This window comes from Panthera tigris, chromosome A1 (genome assembly GCF_018350195.1).
Source record: "Panthera tigris isolate Pti1 chromosome A1, P.tigris_Pti1_mat1.1, whole genome shotgun sequence".
NCBI classification, from domain to species: Eukaryota; Metazoa; Chordata; class Mammalia; order Carnivora; family Felidae; genus Panthera; species Panthera tigris.
In genome coordinates, this window is record NC_056660.1 from 145,988,856 (window position 1) to 146,012,704 (window position 23,849).

At 36.8% G+C, this 23,849-nt stretch overlaps 1 protein-coding gene across 3 annotated transcripts in view; it reads left to right on the plus strand.

The window, feature by feature from the left end:
- VCAN (versican) overlaps positions 1-23,849 on the plus strand; it is a 121,227-nt gene that overhangs the window by 13,889 nt on the left and 83,489 nt on the right. For all 3 annotated transcript variants that reach the window (XM_042989570.1, XM_007079778.3, XM_015536519.2), the window contains exons 3-5: positions 3,039-3,416; positions 6,579-6,753; positions 6,839-6,966. In XM_042989570.1, coding sequence (XP_042845504.1) covers positions 3,039-3,416; positions 6,579-6,753; positions 6,839-6,966 — 681 coding nt within the window. The remainder of the gene's footprint in view (positions 1-3,038; positions 3,417-6,578; positions 6,754-6,838; positions 6,967-23,849) is intronic.

The window sequence follows — 23,849 nt, forward strand, 5'->3', positions numbered from 1 at the left end:
AACAATACCTATTTTGTTGATTATCTAGTGCTTACCTAGTTATTTGAATATTCCTCTACTATTAATAAATGAGTTCTCCACAGTCATGAGCAAATGAATGAACAACAGAGTGAAATTTATCACCCTAGAGAGTAATAAATTCTCATATTTTCAATCTGACATTTATTTGGCCAAGGGGTGTGTGTGTGTGTGTGTGTGTGTGGTCAAATTGTATAGATGGAATTTATGTCATTCTTCTCCACAGAATTTACCGACAGAGAATGAAAGGCAATTGATCATTCGTTATTTAGAGATTTCTCCCTTACGCTACTCATATAGACCACAAACCATGTGGTGGGAACAGTGAACTTTGTGTTAATTTTCGTTTTTTACTACTTGCATTGTTCACAGTTTCAGACAAGTTCTTACAGGTAGCATTAAAAAAAAAACATGTATAGTCTGTAAACATTATTCTCTGAACTACTTAGTTTCTTCCTTAAAATATTTAGATTTAGTGAGCTTAGTTCTTATGACCCAGTGCATTAAGACTCAAGATTTTATACACAAAAGACTTGACCACACAGCTTTTTGTTAATCCTGTTGTTAAGACTAGATTCTACATGAATATATATTTATATCTGAACAAAGCTTTTGATTTCCTTGTATCTGTAAACATCTAGAACAATAAATAACCCTTGAGTAATTTGCCTTTTGAGATCATTTTGTTCCAATATCTTTTTACATAACAGCACAGTTACTGAGCAATACTTGGAGTTTTAGAAACCTTCCAATTGGATACATTGGATTCCATCTCATATCTGCCTCTACACATCTAAAATTGTGAAAAGAATGATAGCTTAGTAATAAATATTAAGGAATTGGATGTCACTTATCTTAAACTCATTTTTAAGGAGATGATAAAGAATCTCATAATTTATATCATAATTGAGGTTGATGGTAAAGCTGTTTTTTTTTTCGTTAAAAAACCAATACTTTGTGGTAATGTTAATCATCTAAATAATTCTTTAGGAAGGAAATGAGCTTTCTTAGAACATAGCGTAAATGGAGATTTTTAGATCATAGAATGCTTAGCCCTTTCCTTCTCAGAACTCCTATTCTTGGCAAAACAAACAAACAAACAAACAACCTTTGTGTTGTCATCATCTTCCTAATGGGGGCCAAATCAAGGGATTATAAATCAGGTAGGGAGTCCCCTGCGGACTTTATAGATTTATTTAAAAGATCAAGTTGCTAACTGCAGTCCGTGCAGATAACAATTTAAGAAATAGGATGAGATGGAAATAGAGTGGGTGTAGACTCTGCAAAGGAACTAACACTAATTTAGGGACAGAGGAAGAACCCCATAAGTACCAAAGTTGAAAGATTCCTTGATTAGTTGTGGGGAGACTTGTGTTCTGGCCCAGGTCTGTCAGCAGGCAGCTAGGATCTTAAATGTCACTTCCTCGCAGTGGAGCATCCTTAGTAAGAGATTGGACTACTTTCACTCTGAGGGTGAGCTTTAAGTAAGACAATTTATTTTATAAGCCAAGAATTTAATAGAATGGAATTATTCCCTTGATACTGTATTTAAAGGTGATTATGATCTTAGTAACATTTAAAAGACTAACTTAGTGCAGTTAATAGTGTATTTTTATTTAATTTTGTTAAGTGCCTTAAATCCTGTTTTGGGGCAAGTTATATATAGATTAGTAAGATGATAAAGAAATGTATGACAGCTATGACCACTATAAATTAGAAATATATGACTGATTTCTATCATAAATACAGTAAATATAATACTGTATTGGTTATTTTAGATTTATTTGTATCATATGAGAGATTTTATAGTCCAGCCTTTAAGAAGTTAAATTTCAATCTTTAACAATAAAGAGCATTTTTTTCTTAAAGTGCATAGTATCTCCATATCTTCCTGAAATTTTCAAAATGACTTATCCCCAACTGAATCCACAGTGCTATGTTGACAGCTATATCATTTCTAATACATGTCTGTATTGAGATATATGTTCCCAGTACCTTGACTACTAACACACTAAGTGTTACATACACATCATTTTGTTAAGAATTATTATTTCACTCCAGCTAGAGGCTACTTTTAACTTGTTCATCATATTTTCATGAAGTAGGATTGCTTGTGTATGAACATAATTTCTATCTATCGTTATTGCCAGCACATTGTCTAGCCAATTAGTCAGGACTGGAAAATGGGAGGAAGTGGTGGGAAAGGGTTATGGATTCCTGTAAGAATAAATGTCATTTATTTTGCATATGATACTGTTAAATTGCACTCAAGGTATTCTTTCACCTTAAAATTTTAAGGGCTTAAACAGAAAGACATTCTGCAGATTAATACTTTAGGTGGGGGTTAGGTGAACAGACCAAATCCTACCCCCCCCACCCCCACACACAGGATATAATTAAGAGGTAATGTTTCACTGCAAAGTGATTGCAGCTGGATTTGTTATTATGATGAAAGCCTTTGGTTCAAACGCTGAACCAAATGAGGGTCCTTCAAGTGTTAGACTTCTTCCTGCTCCAGTCTACTGAAATATATATATTTTTTAATTTTCACTTCCTCTTTGAATTTTATTTTCATTTCCTCTAAGGTAATGTGGCAGTTATCTTAAATGTTTTTCCTCTTCTGACAGGTAGATATAAATTCTTTCAATTGCTCTTCCTAACATTGGTCCAATCTTTTACCCACATTACAAATTCTAGTCTCCTTTTGCTCTTAATTGCTTACCTTGCTATACATGCCTTATTCTATTACTTATTTTGTACATATTGAACTCTAAGTTACAAATACGTTAAAATGAATGCTATATTTTTAGTACATAAAGATGAGCATTTTTAAGCCATATCTTTGTTGTGAAACATTGTTAAAACTGTATACTAGTCTTTGTATATAAACTCATTCTAATTATCTCACCTATTGAAAAAGTAACCAAACCACTTGTAAGGGTTTCTTAGCCACTCACTTATTTAATAGACTTGGTTGAGTTTTTTAGGACTGTTAATTTTGTATTTTCTATTTCTCCTAGTCAAAGTGGAAAAAAGCCCTCCTGTTAAGGGCTCCCTCTCTGGAAAAGTCAATCTCCCTTGTCATTTTTCAACCATGCCTACATTACCACCCAGTTACAACACCTCTAGCGAATTTCTCAGAATCAAATGGTCTAAGATTGAATTGGACAAGAGTGGAAAAGATTTGAAGGAGACTACTGTTCTTGTAGCCCAAAATGGGAATATCAAGATTGGTCAGGGCTATAAGGGGAGAGTGTCCGTGCCTACGCATTCCGAGGTCGTCGGGGATGCCTCGCTCACCATGGTCAAATTGCGCGCAAGTGACGCGGGCCTCTACCGCTGCGATGTCATGTATGGGATTGAAGACACACAAGACACAGTATCATTGGCGGTGGACGGTAAGGCTTCCCAAATCTGTAAGACATGATACCTGGTTCAGAAGTGTTGTGAAGCAGTACTTGAAGTAAATAGTGTTCGGAGTTTGGACAAGTGGAAGAAACATCAGTCATTTCAACAGTTCATGCCTTTCACCAAAAATGAACTGTTATTTCTTTAAGGGTCAAGGAAGGTGACATTTTGCACAGCACCTTCACTGATTCAGGAAAGTGCAGTATAATGGAATTAATGAATAGCTCAAGACATGATAAATAGTTCAAGAACTAATTATTTCCTTACTTTGACCTACCTGTCTGTGATTACTTTTTAAGACCGTAAAGGCTGATCTACATTTTAATTTTTACGACATGTGTGTATGCACACACACATGCGCACACATGCGCACACACACACACACACACACACAAACCTTTTCTCCTTTTTCTCACTGTCCTAGCATAATTATTAAAATCTTTGAGTTTCTTTTTAAGAAATATAAATTCTACCTTAACTTACATTGAAGAAATAGGGTATTTAATAAGTATCATGGTACATGTCACAGTGCCTTAGAAAGGCCAGCACCTAAGAAACATTTGCATTGGATCAAAATAAAACTCGGTGAATTTTTTGTTTTAAAGGTCAATACACTAACTGTTATACATTAAGGCTTGCAATGAGGCATTTTCATTTTAGCCCTCTTTCAGCGGTGGTTTGTATGTCATTTGAATTTAAGTTAGGAGACAAAGCAAAGAAAAATTGCTTTAATTGGGTACACACATAATACCATAGCTCTTGGAAACAGAGTATTTTGGCAAGTTATTAAGCAAAATTCTAATACCCAGACATGATAGAACAGATTTTTCTTCCATCCCTCCATTTTCCTATAAAATATTTACCTTTCAGAAATATATACAGAGGGTTTTATTAAAACTTTCTTCTGTAGCCAAAAGGAAATACTTTGAATTTCAGATGCAGAGAATTAATTTACTATACATTCTTTTATGTTCAGATTCTGTTACTGTCTCCTGTCAATCTATTTTTATGTTGTGCAGGCATCCACTAAATATCCTGGGCTCTTCAGTCTTTTAACCTTTTTATTATTTACTTTAGTTAGCCTATGATTGTTTTGCTGTACTGATTTTTTTTTAATCTGTGTGTGTGTATTATATTTATATTTTATATAAATAGATTATTAATAAATTATAAATATATAGTAGTGGTATATGCACACTATGTATAAATTTATATATATTTTTAAAATCTCTAAAGGAATTTAACAACTTCTTATTAATTTCACCATTAAAGAATTAGCAATGGATTTTCCCCTTGCCCCTGCGAAACAATGAAAATCCTCCACTTAATCTCCTTAGCCCCATGAGGTCTTCAAATTATCCCAACAACTGCAGATACTTATACCAACTGATATTCCCTGCCCTGCTCTTGGAGGCCCCTTTGTGCCCCCTTACAGTCTTCAGTGCACATGGAAGATTTTTAATTATCAAGAGGACTGTTGGAAGCTTTGATCGACATAAGACTAATTTAAAACCATTCAAATTCTTGCTTAAGCCTTAGAGATCATTATAAACTATCTCATACTTACCAGATAGTATGATACACACTTCCTGGCGATTTTAGAGTATTTGTATAAAGGTACAAATTTTTGGAAAGGCATTTGATGAATTTTTCATTGCACTGTAAGAAATGGGAAAATGAATGTTAGTTGTCATTGCATCTATTCGGTGCCTGTGCAGGTCTTTTTGTGTTGACACTTATCAGAGGTGCTCATCTATGACATGGCTAGTCTGTTCCCCTGTATTTACTTTATTGGCACATAACCTGTCTTGCAAGAAGGAGACATTTGAAGGATGGGCATATGGAAGACAGTCTTATAACTAGAAGTCAGACTGTGGGACATAGACTGTTGTCAACCCAAGGGAATTACTAGGAATAAAAAGACAGTGGAAGATATCTTGGAAACCAAAGTTCATTCTGCATAACAAAAAAAGTGGTCTTAGGCAATTTGACCCCTAATAAAATCTCATCCATAAGACCCAGTTGCCCCAACTTTTATTTTCTAGTGACTTCCCAGGCCCCTTACCTTGATTCACTTTGCAGTCTGACAGAAACGAGTCACCACATTTAGTGCAATTAAAGATGGAGATGCTCTTGTTGAAGTAAGAGGAGAAGACCAAAACCTCACTCCTACCCCCACCCTCATCCCCACCCAGTTACTCTTCCCTCAGCCCTCTGACAATTCCTTGAGCCCTGGAGAACAGCTCTAGAACCACTAGACTATGCAACTCCTAACATACAGCAAAGTGGAGTTGAAGGCAAGTACCAAGATGCCTGGCTTCAACTCAGGGGAATCTGGGTAACTTTACTTTAAGCCTTCTTTGGGATAAAAATCGTACATTTTATTTGTCTTAGTGGAAACCCTCAGTTATGCTAGTCAGATGGTGAATATGATAAGCAGTGGGTGGGAGTTAGTAGCCTATACAACATTTTTAAAACTTTTGCCTAATTTGACTTTCATATCAGATAACATAAGCAATATTAGGTACACTTTATTGTGGGGGGGTGGAGATTAACTCAGTATTTGATTAAGGAACAAATTAGTAATTGGATCAAGCCTTCTCACTCATACATAGTCCATTGTCTTTTTCTTCTTAGTATATTGTTTCTGGAAGTAAATATCTCAATGTTTTATGTTTGGAGGAAGCGGGATTAGTGAATGTTCCATGTGCTTCTATTCAGTTGGGCCTGGGTAAAATAGGGCAAGTTGACCTCATGGCCCCCTTAACTCTTTATCTCCTGCAGGACCTACTCTGTTTAGTTGTCCAGTGTTCCCATGATAATGTGAATACCACCTGTAATTGGAGACGCTGTCCACCCCTTGGAATTTTAGTGGCCTAAATCTTTTTCTTAGATTGTTGACATGAGAGTAGAAAATTCCCGGTTAAGAAACTTTCTAATGGAGCACAATGGGACACCTGGGTGAACGGGATTTCTGGAGCTCCTCACATCACCATAACTTTATGTAATGCCACATAAAATGAAAATAAAGTATCACCATGGTGTTATTACCATGGGAGCAATTAATTTGATGTATTACATCAGTGAGAAACTTTGCAAATTATGGTGGGATATTTGAACATGCCAGTAATTGCTTGTGGCTCTCTTTGCAGGGGTTGTGTTTCACTACAGAGCGGCGACAAGCAGGTATACTCTGAATTTTGAGACTGCACAGAAGGCTTGTGTGGATATTGGGGCAGTCATAGCAACCCCAGAGCAGCTCCATGCCGCCTATGAAGATGGATTTGAACAGTGTGATGCAGGTTGGCTGTCTGATCAGACCGTCAGGTGAGAGGTCTGGGGGCCACAAGCTGTAATTCATTAATTTGAGAGTAAGAATAAAGTACTTCTTACTAGTCTTTTATTTCCCCAGATATCCCATCCGGGCTCCCCGGGAAGGCTGTTACGGAGATATGATGGGGAAGGAAGGAGTCAGGACCTATGGATTCCGTTCGCCTCATGAAACTTACGACGTATACTGCTACGTGGACCATCTAGATGGTACGATGTTTGAATTTCTAAAACTTCATTGGAACTAAGGAAATTGAAGAAGGACTGGGAGCACGTAGGAATAGAGCAAATTTTCATGCTTGTTTGGATTCCAAACAGCAGCATTTAGTTTAAATGACCGTATGATTGTGGTAAAATAAGCTTAAATTAAAGTGGAAAGAGAAGGAGGAGTGTCCAAATGGTTATGCAGGTTAGACATTTCTTTAGTTAATGGCAGGTTTTCTTTCAGGCATGCTGCTATTGGACTGTTTCCAATACACTTTTAGAGCCTTAAGAATAGAAAGCTGTAAGGGTGGTACCTATTCTTGTGAGAACTTCAGGTAAAATGCTGTGATGACAAACCACTATGAATCCAAGTGCTGATAAACACCCAGAGCTCAACTAAATAGTGTAAACTAGCCCAGGAAGGATTCTCATGTTTTACGTCTTCTTGTGGTGACTTTGCTACACTAATATTCAGAGCAATCATACATTCATTCAAGCAGCCAACACGTTAAAAAAACCACCTACTGTATGATAGGTACTCTGTTAGTCATTAGGGATATGAAACCAGGTAAGATATAGACCTTACTTCAAAGATGTTTTGAGTCTGATTGATTTTGGCACTATCATTTCTCACTAGGCATGAGTCAGAGGTTCTTAAAGGCCAGTGTGAGTTCAGTAGTGGCAAAATCACCAGGGGGGCACAATGCAGTTTTACTATAAGACACATGGAATAGAAGTTTCTGTGAATTGAATATTGAATTGGCTTGTACTTTTAATTTTGGATGGGTGCATGTGAAAAGAAGAATCTCAGCTTTCTTATGTGTGGAATAAAGAGGGTTAGACTAGATAGTTTCCCTGGTCCCTTCCAACATTAAAATTCTATGATTCTGTGTTTCTGTGAATTGAATAAACAAGCTCAGAGACTGAAAACTAGAAACTAAGTAGTTTATGTTTTCCTAATGCCCTGACTAAACTTGAATAAGAAGGCCAACTTACCAGAAGGCTGCTTAAGTGTGGTTTTCTAGCATCTTACCATTCTTATTATAACTACCATTTAAGAATGGTAAATGTATTTTCTAAATTAGAACTTTGGATTTGAACAATTTCCATTTTTGTATAGGGACAAAGGGAAAACATCTACAAAATCCAACCTATGAGATACATATATCTCATAGGTTGGATTTTATGGATATATATGCTATATATGCTATATATATACTGAATTTTTTATATTAAATATAATTTATTGTCAAATTGGTTTCCATACAACACCCAGTACTCATCCCAACAGGTGCCCTTCTCAGTGCCCATCACCCACTTTCCTCTCCCTCCCACCCCCATCAACCCTCAGTTTATTCTGTTTTTAAGAGTCTCTCATGATTTGGCTCCCTCCATCTCTAACTCTTTTTTTTTTTTCCATTCCGCTCCCCCATGGTCTTCTGTTAAGTTTCTCAGGATCCACATATGAGTGAAAACATACAGTATCTGTCTTTTGATTACAAAATATGGATATGTGTATGTGTGTGTGTATATATATATATATATACATACATTGTATATATATATATATGGAATTTGAATGTTTTTGTTTTAGTACACAAAGTTGAAAGAGAAAGACAAAAGAATCAGTATAAATACTAATTCAAGCACTGGCTGAAATTTCTGTCAGCAGAGTAATAAAGCTTTGTTTTATAGAAGAAATTTGACAGTTCTGGAGGATATTCAGCATCTTTACAGTGACATTGTTCTAGAAATTTTTTCTTCCTTGTTTGTTGTCCCTTGGAATAATTAGCAAATCTTTACACACTGATACTTTCCTTCTTGCCCTGAAATTGGACTGGTGTGCAGGGGGAGGTTAAAGAGGGCTTTTGTGAGTGAGGATGTATGAGGAAGATCACAAGATCACTCTGGTAAAGGTCTCTCTCCTTTTTTTTTTTTTTTAATTTTTTTTAATGTTTATTTATTTTTGAGAGAGACAGAGAAAGAATTTGAATGGGTTGGGGCAGAGAGAGAGGGAGGCACAGAATCTGAAGCAGGCTCCAGGCTCCGAGCTGTCAGCATAGAGCCCGACGCAGGGCTTGAACTCACAAGCTGTGAGATCATGACCTGAGCTGAAGTCGGACCCTCAACCGACTGAGCCACCCAGGCGCCCCTCTCTCCTTCTTTTACTGAAGTATATGCCTTTCTTTGAAGTAAAGACCATTGGCTAAACTCTGAATTGATAAAAATTCAGTAGAAAGCTGACTTTAAAGTTACATCTGATGTTTCAATTGCCACATTGATAAAAGATTATTTGAAGGTGAGCCAAAATTCCTCGTAAGAGAAATTTATTATTATATTCATGGGTATCATAATTACTACCTATATTTTATTGTATTTTTGACAGCAAAGTATATGTGCGAGAGGAAGTAAAAATTAGAGATATTGATGTATTCAGAATGCATGTGATGGAACATACATCCAGTAATGAACTAAGGTGCAGGAGCTTTAGATCAGAAGCCAAATTGTTCCAGATGGTCTAATGAAAAAGTCAATTAAGTATAAAATGAAGTGTAATTTAAAAAGATAATTAATTTTGTGTTAATTTAGTCATTTAAAGCAAGAGATATTTAGTTGATGGATTGTCAATCCTCTTTTTTTCTTCTTGTTTTGTAATTCACATTCATTCTGATGTATGTATGTCTTTAAAAATTCAAATAATTATACTCTATTCAATCCAGTTTATGTGGGGGAGAAGAAACTATTCTGGGTCTTACTCTAAGATGATTGTAGCACACTTATACATATGAACATAATATTCAATTCTATTTCTTAAAAAACCTTGTAAATATAAAATAGCAATTATATTAGCTATATCCATGAGCAAGGATTCCAGTATTAGTTGTGTTCTTGGAAATGGTCTAGACACTGTGTTGGCTTATTAGCCATGATTCGATAACAGAACACTGTTACTAAGAAATTAATGGAATTAAGATTCTAAAGTAGGAAATCTAGAAATTAAGATCCACAAAACAATCTATTAGGAAGTTTAATCTGTGTTTCCTGGTGAAATAGATTTGGAAACATTGAGAGGGTTCCTTATTAGGAAGTTTAACTTGTGTTTCCTGGAAATGTAGGTTTGGAAAACTTTGAGAGGCTTTAGAATAGAGCTGAGATGATTATACAGTTCAGAAAATCAAGTAAATGATTAGAGTTATCTAGAATGCTGAGAGAGCAGTCTTGGGAGGTAGTTAAGGTCCTCGTAATAAAAGAACAGGGGTGCACCTGGGTGGCTCAGTCGGTTAAGTGTACGCCTTAGGTTCAGGTCATGCACTCACAGTTCATGGGTTTGAGCCCCTCGTCAGACTCTGTGCTGACAGTTCAGAACCTGGAGCCTGCTTTGGATACTGTGTCTCCCTCTCTTTCTGTTCCTCCCCCACTTGCACTCTGTCTCTCTCTCTTTTAAAAATAAATAAAGATTAAAAAAAAAAAAGGAACGGGAAGGACCTCCACTTCATCCCAGCTCTATCACTTACTAGTTGTGAGATCCTGAACAAGATTTCACCTCTGTTTCAGTTTCTTCTCTGAAATGGAGACCATGAGAATACTTACCTTTTAATCATGGTATAAAGATAAAGTGAGTTAGTGTGTAAATCTTTTATCACAGTGTGTGTCACAAAGTAAGTGCTCAAGAAATAATAGCTTATGGATATACAAAATGTTCTTTATTTCCACTGAATTCATCAAAAGAAGAAATGACTTTAAAATGGCAACTTTAGATGCACCCGAGTGGCTCAGGAGGTTGAGCATCTGATTCTTGATTGTGGCTGGATTCATGATCCCAGGGTAGTAGGATCAAGCCCCATGTTGGGCTCCACCCTGACCTTAGACCCTGCTTAACATTCTCTCTTTCTCTCTCTCTCTCCTCCCTGCCCCGCCACTCTCCCCTGCTCGTGTGCTCTTTTTCTAACATAAAAAAATAAAAAGTTTGCAACTCTGTGAATTAGGTTCACTATAAGGACATTTTTTTCTGACAATGAATACTGCTAAATACAGAAATAATCCTCACAGACTATAAAATTTCTTCTCTGGAAGTTTCTTAAAACTAGAATTTTCCTAAGATGTTCTGAGTGCAATGCTCTGTCAAAGTCAGAGCCATGGTACTTTGAGGTATATAGAAAATAACTGGAATGGGTCACTTTATGAAGAAGGGTGACTTTCATGTCAAGTCATTTTGAATATGATAAGTTGCTTGAACATTAGTGAAGAATTAAAATTAGTACAGTGGCAAAAAGAATTCGTATGTTATTCCTCTTAAATTGTTTACAACAAGTATTCTCTGATTAGAACTTTAGCTTCTTAAGTCACAGTGTTCAGGAATTAATCTGGTATATGATTCCCCACAGAAGGTCATGGGCGCATAAACACGTCTACTTTGCTAGTGGGAGATTTAAATAATTCTGAAAGTGCTTTGTGAATTAATGCATTTCTGTGTTGAAGATTGGCAGTTTGATAGGAAATATTTGTATCATAGCAAAAAATAATTCCTAAATAAGTTAGATAACATAATGTTGGAAACAATGGAGTACAATGTAAATATTTCATCTAAAAACCCCACTCAACCACTTAAGGAATCTTTGCTTGCTTTTTAATAAAATTAATAGATCGACTGTTTATTTTATTTCTTTACGGTAGCAGGTCCTTGTAAGAAAAGTTTCCTTTTATAAAGGTGTTTAATTTTCCTTGCAGATAAATCATAGGGTTGTAGGTGAGGTCAAACTGCTTTCATTTTCAAGGTTGACCCCACTTAATTTCCTTGCAATTGAATCAAAGCTTCCAGTCTCAACCATACATTCAACAAATTATTGACCTACGATCTTCTTGCTTGGGGACTTACATCTTGTCCTTCTATGGCCTATGTTTTCTTTGTAATCTTACCATTTGGCTATTATTTTACCTGAAATAACTATTACCCTACCACTCTGATTTCCTGGCTTCCACACAAGGTTCCCAGCACTTTGATGTGTCTTTCACATTTCACGTTGTCTTTTCATTTTTATGGACTCTCTCCTTAATCTCATATCTGCTTCCTAAGTCCTAGTTGACCTTGATCACCCTTATATCTCTAAACCTTGAGTGTATGACTATAAGCACCTCCACCCCCACGATGTTTGCTTATGCCTCTCTCTCTCCTGTAAGACTGTGACTTCTGGGAGGAAAGGAACCATGTATATCCCCACTATGTCATTGGCACATAGTAGGGACTCCATAGACAGAGTTGAATAAATGTATGAATTCTTGAATTAACCTCCAAACCAGAAGTGCTCACTCGACTCGCCGTGCTTTGCACTTCCCCCTTGAATAACTTCATGCCTCTCTAGGCTTTAGCATTATTCTAGTTGGTTCCCAAATTGTCATTGCTACAATTTCCTCATTAATTTAATTTCACATTTGTTCTATTGTAGATAAAATATTCCTTGTAGGATGAATGAGGCACAAAAGTACACCAAAATAACAAGTGAAAATGAAGATGTTAGTTTCTAGTTTTGCATGTTTAGGCCTGAATTTTCTTCTGAATTCCATACTCCTATTTCTAGTTTGTGAAATTATTCCTGTATCTAATTGGTTCTCACAAATAATCCTTATGCCTTTAGCAGATCTTCAAGGGGCCTGTTTGATGACCATCAAAGTACTCAAACACCATGGCCATGTTCTTCCTATGTTAGTCTTGTACTCAGCATCGTGTAGTGAATTTTCTGTCCTCTTCCTCCTCAAGTATAAACTCTGCATGATCTATGAAGCCCTCCAACCTGGCTGGAGAACAACCAATCCAAACTTATTTCCCTCTTTCCAACATGGTATGTGCACAGGCCCTCTGAAGATCCTGTGCTCGCTGCTACCCATAGGTCTGCTTTGACCCTCTCAGAGAACATGAGCTTTCTGACACTCTGCTCTTCCACTTTTCCCTGTACCTGAAAACTTAACTGCTTTTTCTTCTTCGTTTTTTACATTTTTTTGAGAGAGAGAGAGCGCGTGTAAGCAGGGGAGGGACAGAGAGAGAGGGAAACACAGAATCCAAAGCAGGCTCCGGGCTCTGAGCTGTCTGCACAGAGCCAAACTTGGTGCTAGAACCCATGAACCGTGAGATCATGACCTGAGCCAAAGTCAGATGCTTAACTGACTGAGCCGCCCAGACGCCCAGAAAACTTACTGCTTCCAAGAGCCCATCTTTGGCTCTTACAGCTCACACTGTGATTTTCTTACTCTGAATTCCCACTTTTCATAGTTCCACATGCTTGGCATTTAATTGTTCTCTAGTTGCTTTATAGGCACTGAATACAAAATGTGACCTGTTAGTTTTGTTTCTGCAAAACTTCTGTAACTCATGGTAGAGATAAGGCCATAAACATCTTCTATACCTCTCTCAATTGCAATGAAGAACCTATTCCAGTAATAGATACATAATAATTACTTAAGAAATAACTTGGTGGTGATTGCATTATTTCTTCCAAGTTTGTCTCTTCTCAAATACAATTACCACCACCTTTCCATTTCTGTATTTGAAAAAAGTGCTTCACTTTGTTCACCAATTTTTTTTAATGTTTATTTATTTTTGAGAGAGAGAGAGAGAGAGAAACAGAGCATGAGTCGGGGAGGGGCAGAGAGAGAGGAAGACACAGAAACCGAAGCAGGCTTCAGGCTCCCAGCTGTCAGCACAGAGCCAGATGTAGGGCTCAAACTCACCAACTGTGAGATCATGACCCGAGCTGAAGTTAGACACTTAACCAACTGAGCCACCCAGGCACCCCTTGTTCACCAAATTTACTAATAATGTTTTTGTGGGTTTTTTTTAATCCTTTTGGATCACCACGATACTAACTGTTCCTCTCACACTTCTCCCTGGTCTCTTAGAAAGCATTCCTTCCTAGAAATACTTTCTCTTCTTCAACTTCTTACAGTAATTTCCCTTTCTTGCCACCCCAGCCAATCATCCTGTCTGGGATTGGTTCCTTTGTACCCATTCATTTTTAGATTGCTTCCTCATGTCAAAGTCCAGTATAGTTCTGGGGCACCCGGGTGGCTCAGTCAGTTAAGCGTCCAACTTCAGCTCATGATCTCACAGTTTGTGAGTTTGAGTCCCACACAGGGCTCTCAGCTGTCAACACAGAGCCTGCTTAGGATCCTCTGTCCCTTTCTCTGCCCTTCCCCTGTTCATGCTATCTCTCTCTCTCTCTCTAAAAAATAAACATAAAAAAATCTTTTTAGTCCAGTATAGTTCTGTCACCTCCATGACTTGTTTAATTCTTTTAGGTCATCCTTGTGTTTGGCCTAGAACCAAAAAATAATCTTTTCCTTTTTGTTATCATATGATCTCCTTTAGATATGCAAAGCTAAAAATTTAGGGAAAGACCCAAATGTCATTAAACAGGTCTTAGAGCAGATCTTAGTTCAGACTTTTTTGGAGGCTTTGATTGGACAAAAATCAGATAACATATCTTGAAATTGTGTGGTTTCCTGCTGGAAGATTCTCAGATTGACTTTTAATTTCAGTGGAATTTACAGCATGTAATCTACAAAATATTTCACTGCCGGGAGTTGTCTAAGAATCCATGATACTGGCCTTATTCAGTTAAAAAGTCCTATGTCAATGGGGTGCCTGGGTACCCCAGTAGGTTGAACATCTGACTCTTGACTTTGATTCAGGTCTCAGAGTTTGTGAGATTGAGCCCTGTGTCAGGCTCTGCATTGACAGGGCAGAGACTGCTTGGGATTCTCTCCCTCTCTCTCTCTCTGCCCCTCCCCTGTTGTGTGCCCTCTCTCCCTCTCTCTATGTCTCTCAAAATAAATAAACTTTTTTTTTTTTTTTAATTTTAAGTCCCATGTCAGCTAGAAGAGCTTCCCGCACACTGTGGTTCAATGGATGGTTCAAATATTGGTTCTGGATTACAGAGCCTCTTCACTTTGGTTTACTTTGGTTTGGTGCTAGAAGATGCTGAAAACTTTTCATTTATTCTCTGAAGAACTCACAGAACCATAGATCATAGCTGGGGCTGTGGCTTCTGACATAGGCTTTGGAAATGAACATGTCTTGCTAAGGGTCTGAAACTGAACTTCAAGTTCTTTCTGCTTAAGTGTTTGCATAGCATAGCTAAGAGCCAGTGAAAAAAGTGACAAAACATGGCACACTGGCAGCACCTCTGCAAAATGATGTCCCCATTCACTACAATGATTTCAATAGATTGACTGTGAAATAGCTCCATAGGTAGGGTAAGGAAGGAAACTATTGTATGGGTGTATTATTGTTTAGGTTAATCCTCATGAAATCGTTGTCAGTTGTTGTTGTTTTTTTTCTTTACCCTACCGTTTGCCATGAGGAAAGGTTAAATAATTGGATATGTCCTGTTTCCTATTCCACTGTAGTAAACTCTTTTGGCCAACCACAGATTCCCCAGCAGAGCAACAGTGCTCTTACCAGTAAAGAAGGGATGATGTGCTCTCCAAGCTCCCGCAAATCTCTGATTTCTCATATAAGAATATCTTAATTCTTATTTGAGTGATGATTTGTTTACTGATTATGTTGTCATGATTAGAACTGCTTGGTTAAATGGTAACTCTATTTTTAAATTTTCGAGGAACTGTTAGACTGGTTTTCAATATGGCCACACCATTTTAAGTTCTCACCAGCACTATATTAGGGTCCTGATATTTTCTTTCACATTCTTTCACATTCTTTCCATTCTTGCCATGGATGTGATAATTCTTTCACATTCTTGCCAACACTCATTTTTATCTGAAATTTTGATCATAGCCATCCTAATGGGTATTCAGTGATATCTCATTGTGGGTTTAATTTGTATTTACCTAATGGCTAATGATGTTAAGCAACTTTTCATGTACTTATTGGCCATTTATATACTTTCTTACAGAAATGTCTATTCAGTCCAGCTATAAAATGAATGTCATGGGGTGTAATGTACAGCATGACAACCATAGTAAATAATATATTTCATGTCTGAAAGTTGCTAAGACAGTCAATCGTAAACGTTCTCTTCACAAGAAAAAATATCTGTAACTATGTATGGTGATGGATGTTACCTAGACTTATTGTGGTGATCATTTCACAATATGTGCAAATAGCGAATCATGTTGTACACCTGAAATGAATATAATGTATGTCAGCTAAATCTCAATTTTAAAAAATGTCTATTCAGAACCTTTGCCCATTTTTAATTGGGGTGTCTTTTTGTTGTTGGGTTATTTATACACTCTAGATTCAAATATCTTATCAGAAGGTTTGCACATATTTTTTCCCATTCCGTGAGTTGTCTTTTTACTTTCTCAGTAGGGCCCTGTGATGCACAAAATTTTTCAGTTTTAATAAAGTCCAATTTATCTATTTTTCTTCGGTTGTTGGTGCTATAAATGTAATATCTAAGGAAGACACTGCCAAGTCCTTAGTCATGTAGACTTGCTTCTGTGTTTTCTTCTAAGATTTTTGTAAGTTTTAAGTTTTAAGCTTATTTTGATCAATTTTGAGTTAATTTTTATATGTAGTGCGAGATAAGTGTCCAAATTCATTCTTATATTTATGGATATCCAGTTGTCCCAGCATCATTTGTTGAAAAGACTATTCTTTCCACCATTTAATGACCTTGGTACCTTTTTGAAAATCAACTGATCGTAGACATACAGATTTATTTCTGGACTTTCCATTCTATTCCACAGATTTATACGTCTGTACTTATGTCAGTACCCCATTGTCTTTGCTTTGTAGTTACAGTTACAGGTTACAGTTGCTTTGTAGTAAATTTTGAAATTGGAAAGTGAGGGACCACTATGTTCTTTTTCAAAATTATTTTAGTTATTTTGGGTCCCTTGAGTTCCCATCTGAATTTTAGGATGAGGTTGTCAGTTTCTACAAAGAAGCCAGCTGGGATTATGATGGAGATTGCATCGAATCTCTAGATCACTTTGAGGTATATTCCATCTTAACCATATTAAATCTTCTGATCAATGAATATGGGATGCTTTTCCATTTCTTAAGACCTTCTTTAACTTCTTTCAACAGCACTTTATAGCTTTCAGAGTGTAAGTTTTGCAGTACTTTTATCGAATTTACTCCTAAATATTTTATTCTTTTTGATGCAAATGAAAATGGAATTTTCTTTGCTCCTTTTTCTGATTGTTTATTGGAAGTATATATAAATGCAATTGATTTTTATATATTGGTCATGTATCTTGTATCATGCAACTTGGCTGAACTTGTTTATTAGTTTTAATAACTTTTTTAAATGTTTATTTATTTTTGAGAGAGAGAAAGAGCATGAGTGATGGGGGAGCAGAGAAAGGGAGACACAGAATCCAAAGCCGGCTCCAGGCTCCAAGCTGTCAGCACAGAGCCCAACACAGGGCTCAAACCCACGAACCATGAGATCATGACCTGAGCCGAAGTCAGACGCTTAACCAACTGAGCCACCCCAGCACCCCGGTTTTAATAACCTTTTAATAGAATCCTTAGGATTTTCTATATATAGTCCCTTTCATTTGTAATCTTATTGTAAGGAAGTAGACTTGTCATGTCATACACCCCTTGAAGCATGTGACAGTCATTTGCTGTAAGGTTTTGATGTCAAGATCTCTTGGAGTTCTGAATCAAAAGAATGTCTTTGGAAATACAGTGACCATTTACCTTTCAGCTGTGAAAAGTTAAAAAAAAAAAAAAAAAAAAAAGCCAAACTAGGCTGATCCGCCTGTGTAGACCTGCAGCCATACTGTGCCTGTCAAATCAAATAGCACATTCAATCTCTTATATATTTTGAAGACTCAGACACCCAGAAATGTTTCAGAACCTCTTTCTCACTCTAATTAAAATCTTACTGCTCTGTCAGTAGGAAAGAATGAGATCCGACATCCTGAAAACCATAAAAATATGTTTAAATTTTAGTGAGGCTTCCTGTCTCAAATTGATATACATGAAATCTTGTATAATAATGCATTGACATATACATAGATTCCTTGTCTCATGAATGTTATCTGATTTGGAGCATGTTAACAATCACAGCCAAAGGATGACAATTGTTTTAAATAATTAATTAAAAGTTAAAAAGTTCAAAGCTTTATCTCAAGCCACATCATGTTTCTCCTTCAGTCTAAAAACAAGTGAGAAATCTGAAAGGTGCTGATCGGGCTTTCCAGTCTCATTATCTCCAAATTAGAAATAATGCCTGCCTACCACTAGAAATGGAGTGAGGTGACGGTGGCAGCCTCGGAGGTTTGCTTGTCACTATTAACAGAAGGGTGGTCTCTGTGCAGGTGAAAGAGCGTATCTTAGGGGAATTGACGTGACTTTGCATGACCTTCAAATATCAGTTGTCAAGATTATTTAGCAGTGTGTTAGCTGTTCATCAAGCATATACAGCCAATGGATTTTGTGACCCAGAGAATAATGAGCATTAGTCTTCGATGCTTTGATCATGTCTATATAGACACAGGCAAAAAAGAGAGAGCAAGAATAAGAGAGTGAAAGAGGGCAAGAGAGAGACAGAGGAAGAAAAAGAAAAGAGAAACCTCCTTTGAAACTTAAAAATCCCAAACTTCAAAGCTAATAATTGTGCTGACTTACTCTCATCACCAGGAAACTTGCCGTAAGTGGTTTTATTAGATCAGTATTTAGAAGCTCATCCCATGTGGCTACTTCCAGCTCACACACTGTAGCTACTTTGCATACATTTATTACTTATTTTCACTTAAATAGCGAGGAAATATAGTCACATTGATAAATCTTAACCTTCCTTAAAGTGAAAGACAGAGAGTTCTGTTCTCAAATGAGTAAAGGGAATCATGATTCGTTTATAAGTACTTATTTTCAGACTGGACAGTTTACAATAAAAGGGTTATGAGCACAAATAAACAGGAAAAAAAAAAAAAACCATTTATCACACTACCCAGCAAACATACCCAGTGAGGAAACTGATGAGATCTCAGCTTTGACTCTCTGTTGGCTTAGTCCAGGAGAGAATTGAGTATGACCTGCCCCTGCCAATTCCTTTTTCCTCCTTGGTATTCATAAGGAATTGTTAGCAAGAGGGAACACTCTTATCGTAGCTTTGCTCTAGGTCCAGCTCTTTAATAATTTTTCTGAGTTACTCCCGGGTATAAACTCTAGCTTTTGAATGATGTGGGTCATTTTAAACGTTTGATTTGTTTTCATCATCGCTTGCCTTTTAGTCTTTGTCATTCTTTAGTCTGCCAAGAAGCCGCTTGTCCATTTAGCAATCAGAAGTGTGGGAAAAGAACACGCATGGTCCAATTTCCAGGGAGTCTTGTAGCAGTTAGTTGTCAAATGAAAGTATTTTATTTTCTCAATATTTCTGGTGGTGTTAATTCCCACAGTTAAGGTGAATTTAATTTGTGGGATGTCACCAGATATTAAAGTCTCACAAGCAGTATCTTCCAGTTTCTTCTAGGACATCCCTAGAAAGTTAAAATAACAGGAATAATTTAAGTTAACATTTAAGTTGAGATTTTGGAAAAATACGCAATAAGATACTGCATATGTGTTTTTCAAATGGATGTGTAAATTATACTATGTGTGAAACCCTCTGTTCTGCATCGTTATATCTTATGTGTTACTAATGTGAGCATATATGTATACACCTTAATGAATTCTTACTTATACTAACTTAAATGAACTTGTCATTTTATGGTAAGTAATGTATTGTTTTGTGTATGTAAAACATTTTGTATATTTCTTTCTTGATGTTTTATTTGCTCTCTTTCAAGAAAAATTAAGTATTCTCTCGTAGGTGGATAACATTTAGAAACATCTTCCAAATCTGTGCTCTAGTTACAAATTTGATAGTAAGCATCTTCTAGGTGTAGCTACTTTGATGAGGCTACTTCTAGAAGTGAGACAGTTGACTCATCCTCAACTTATACAAGTATGTTTGCCTTCCAGAAAGGCAACTATCCAGTAAATCTAAAGTACATTAAATGGCTCAGTTATAAGTATTGAGGCGTAGAAATAGAACACAATCCTGTCCTATGTTCATAAGATAGGCATTTTCTCTCACAAAATTCTGCTGTGATTCAGAAGGAAATTTTACTACCTACATCAGAGGCAAAAAGGTGCCTTTAGGATACCGGGGTGGAAACTTCTACAACCTGACCAATTAAGTCATGTTGCAGAGAAAGAAACTAAGTAAAAGCACTGAGTTGCTTTGCTTGATTTCCCATGTTTGCTTTCTCTTTGTCTTGTTTCCTTGGTTCTGGATTTGCCTTTGCCTCTGAACTTCAGACTTTATGTATTGGTGCATCCTCTTATGATCATTCATTTTTGGACCAAGGCTGGAGTTACATTATTCTTACTGGTCCAGGCTTTATATCTGTCTCATTTCATTCCACTGTGTTATAGTTTAGAGCACATCATTTGACCTATAAATAATTCCTGACTATGGCTTTAAAAACTGAAAGTAGACAGTGGAGACATTGAACATCTTAACATCTTGACTTGCTTTCTCAGTGTAAAAGTGGTCAATGTTTAGCTTAGAATCTGCAGTTCTTTTTTCCTAAGGGCTATGCTTTCTTTCTGTGGGAAAGCTCTGTGCCTACAATTTATTATTGAGGAGAAAGCCTGTTGCTTTTATCAGCTCTTTCTTGGTTTACTTTTTTTCAAAAAGATATTTTTAAAATGTTTATTTATTTATTTTTAGAGAGAGACAGAAGAGCACAAGCAGGGAGAGGGGGCGAGAGAGAGGAGAGGGAGAATCCCAAGCAGACTCCTTGCTGTCTAGCACAGAGCCCAACACGGAGCTCGATCCCATGAACTGTGAGATTGTGACCTGAGCTGAAATCAAGAGTCAGAAGTCTAACCAACTAAGCCACCCAGGTGCCACCAAAAGATATTTTTTTAAGAAATGAATTTGTGTGTTCAGCTTTTAAATACCATCTTAGACGCTTCATCAAGGCTCCCTGCTCTCCCCAGCCTCCTGTGCTCACTGGCAGTCTTTGATGCAACCCTGGGAGGCAATGAACCTCATGTGCCCTTTGCTTTGTACTCTAGTTTTTTGGCTCCTGCTTTGATGCTGTTTGGTTACCTGGTTTACTTTGCTTCTGTCTTAAATCAGGTTGACACATAGGCAACCAGAAACATAACACTAAGTTATACTTGCTGTGGATTTGCTGAGTTTGGAAAACAATGCTGTGAAACAGATCCATGGACTTAATTAGTATTCTCTGAGTAAAAGAAAGTTCTCCAATCAAATGGTTTACACATCATGACTTCCTTGTGGGGACTATCAATAAATACTATAATACTAAATGCTCTGATAAGTCTTGCATAGAAAAAACCTGTCATATGAATTGTATTTGTTTTCTAAATGCAGTTGTCCTTGCAACCTCTTTTCTGTAGAACACCTGCTCACATCTCAGGGGTCACCAGTTTTCGACACAAGACATTTTGGGAAATTATGTTCATTGAACGTGGAACATAAGTTAACAGCCTTTCTGATCCACATCTTCAACAATAAACTTTTAGGGATGCCTGGGTGGCTGAGTCGGTTAAGCGGCCAACTTCAGCTCAGGTCATGATCACATGGTTTGTGGGTTTGAGCCCCACATCAGGCTCTGTGCTGACAGCTCAGAACCTGGAGCCTACTTTGGATTCTGTGTCTCTCCCTCTCTCTGCCCCCTCCCTGCTTGTACTTGCTCTCTCTGTGTCTCTCTCTCAAAAAATAAATAAACATTAAAAAAATAAGCTTTTAAAAGGTTACTCCTGATTTAAACAACAGGTTACCTACACTTATATTATGTTAGAAATGTCAAAGGATTGTCTAATTAAAACTAGGCATATAGGAGCGCGTGGGTGGCTCAGTCGGTTCAAGTGTCTGACCTCAGCTTAGGTCATGATCTCATGGTCCGTGAGTTCGAGCCCCGTGTTGGGCTCTGTGCTGTCAGCTTGGAGCCTGGAGCCTGCTTCAGATTCTGTGTCTCCCTCTCTCTCTGCCCCTTCCCTACTCAAGCTCTGTCTCTTCTGTCTCTCTTAAATAAACAAACATTGAAAAAAACTAAAAAAAAAAAAACCAAACAGGCATGTAGTGAATACGACAATACTTGACTGGAGTTATAGGTGTGTTAGGAATCAAAGACACTTAGTATTATGAACTAGTTCAATTACTACTCTGCGTTCCCTTTGACTCACCTATTCTTTTTTTCTGGTTTGGGTTTCTATATAAAACTATTGCTAGGACATTCTGGAATATTTTTAAAAAGTATAAGATGTCCTGGCCCTAATATTTTGAGGTTGATACATAGGAAGGGAAAAGTTTGAATAAGTTAATTTTTCTCATTTTTGGTATAGACTGTTCATTCTAACAGCTTCAAGATACAGTAAGATAATTCTGTAGTGTGGATACTTCACTATATTATTAGATTTTTGAAGTGGGCAAAATAATGTTCATGTTAAACATGAACATGTTAACATGTTAACATAACATAACATAAACATGTTAAATCGTGATTTAGGAGGTCTTAAATATTTACTTTTTAGAAATGAGTTAAAATAAATATTTTTCTTTTCTTTTGCTCATCTTGAAATAAAACAATTTGCCATATATATATATATTTATAAATGAATTATTTTGATTGTCACTTTAAACTAAACTCAATGCCAGTTAACTATTTTTTTTTCAACTGAGTTAAATGAAACCTCATGGTGATATCTTTTTCGACATTTTTTTTTTGCAGTGTTGGAAAAATTCCTACATATAAAGGAAAATAGATGACTTTAGGAATTATAGAATTTAATCAAATCAGTAAAATAATTATTTTATGAGTATTGGATAGATGGATGGAAATTGTATCCTGCAAATGAATTAAATAATTGATATTGTGATATAATGTCAGATTTAACAAGAGTTTCTATACGAAAAGTTCTATAAGGGTAGGTCTTTATTAATTTAATAATAATAAGGGAATTCTCTTTGTAACCTACCAGCATCTTCTGAAACCTTTCTTTCTTTTATTACCCCAGACATGTTTGCGGTTTAAAACAGGGAAACCAGTTACCCATGAAATCGTGCTGTTATTTTTTTTTCATTAGCTGTTTGGTCTGGCCATTTTTGGAGAAGTTGATTTCCCCCAACATATAGACTAACATTGCTGCTTGGAGTAGCAGAGTTTTACTCAATCAGTTACATTTCTTTGCCCTGCTCTGGTTGGCTGATCACTCTTATTACTTTAAAAGAACAGTAAATTTTGCCTCCAAGTCGAAGTACGTCAGGACGTAGGAAACTAAGGCAATAGAGTGATATTCCAGCTGTAATAACAAATGCAAGTGTTCTACCTTGGAGGAAAACGAATTGGCATGCAGCCCATGTTCACACTTGCATTCCTTTGAAGTGAATGAGGCCACTGGAGGACACAGACACGGTCTGTCTGCCTTTCCCTGTGTTGCTTTAAGCCAAATCCATAGGTGAGATGAATCAGCTGTTCTGGACAGCAGCTATACCCAAAGGTCTGCTTCAGTGAGCTGTTTTTAATGTGCTGCTTGGGAAGGATGGAAGAAAAATAGCACCTTGTTTCTTAGCAAGAACTTGAAATTCCGTTCACTTAACAAGCATCATTGATACATGCTACGTAACTGGTACTGTGACTCTTATGCTTTTACAGCTTGTTAGGGAGGAAGGTGGTGCAGGAATGGGGAGGAGGAACTTATGTTGCTGTAGTGTATTTTTGGATTTGAGATTACTGACCTTGCCAGCCTAGACAATTAAGGACAAAAACCTATTCTCACGTCTACCTTACTCTTTTCAGTCAGGTAAAAGTCATTTTCTCTCTCTTCTTCAAATAGCTCTTGTAGGGATTTGGCCTAGTTTCCTCAGCAGCAATTTTAGATTTAGAGTGACAAAAAT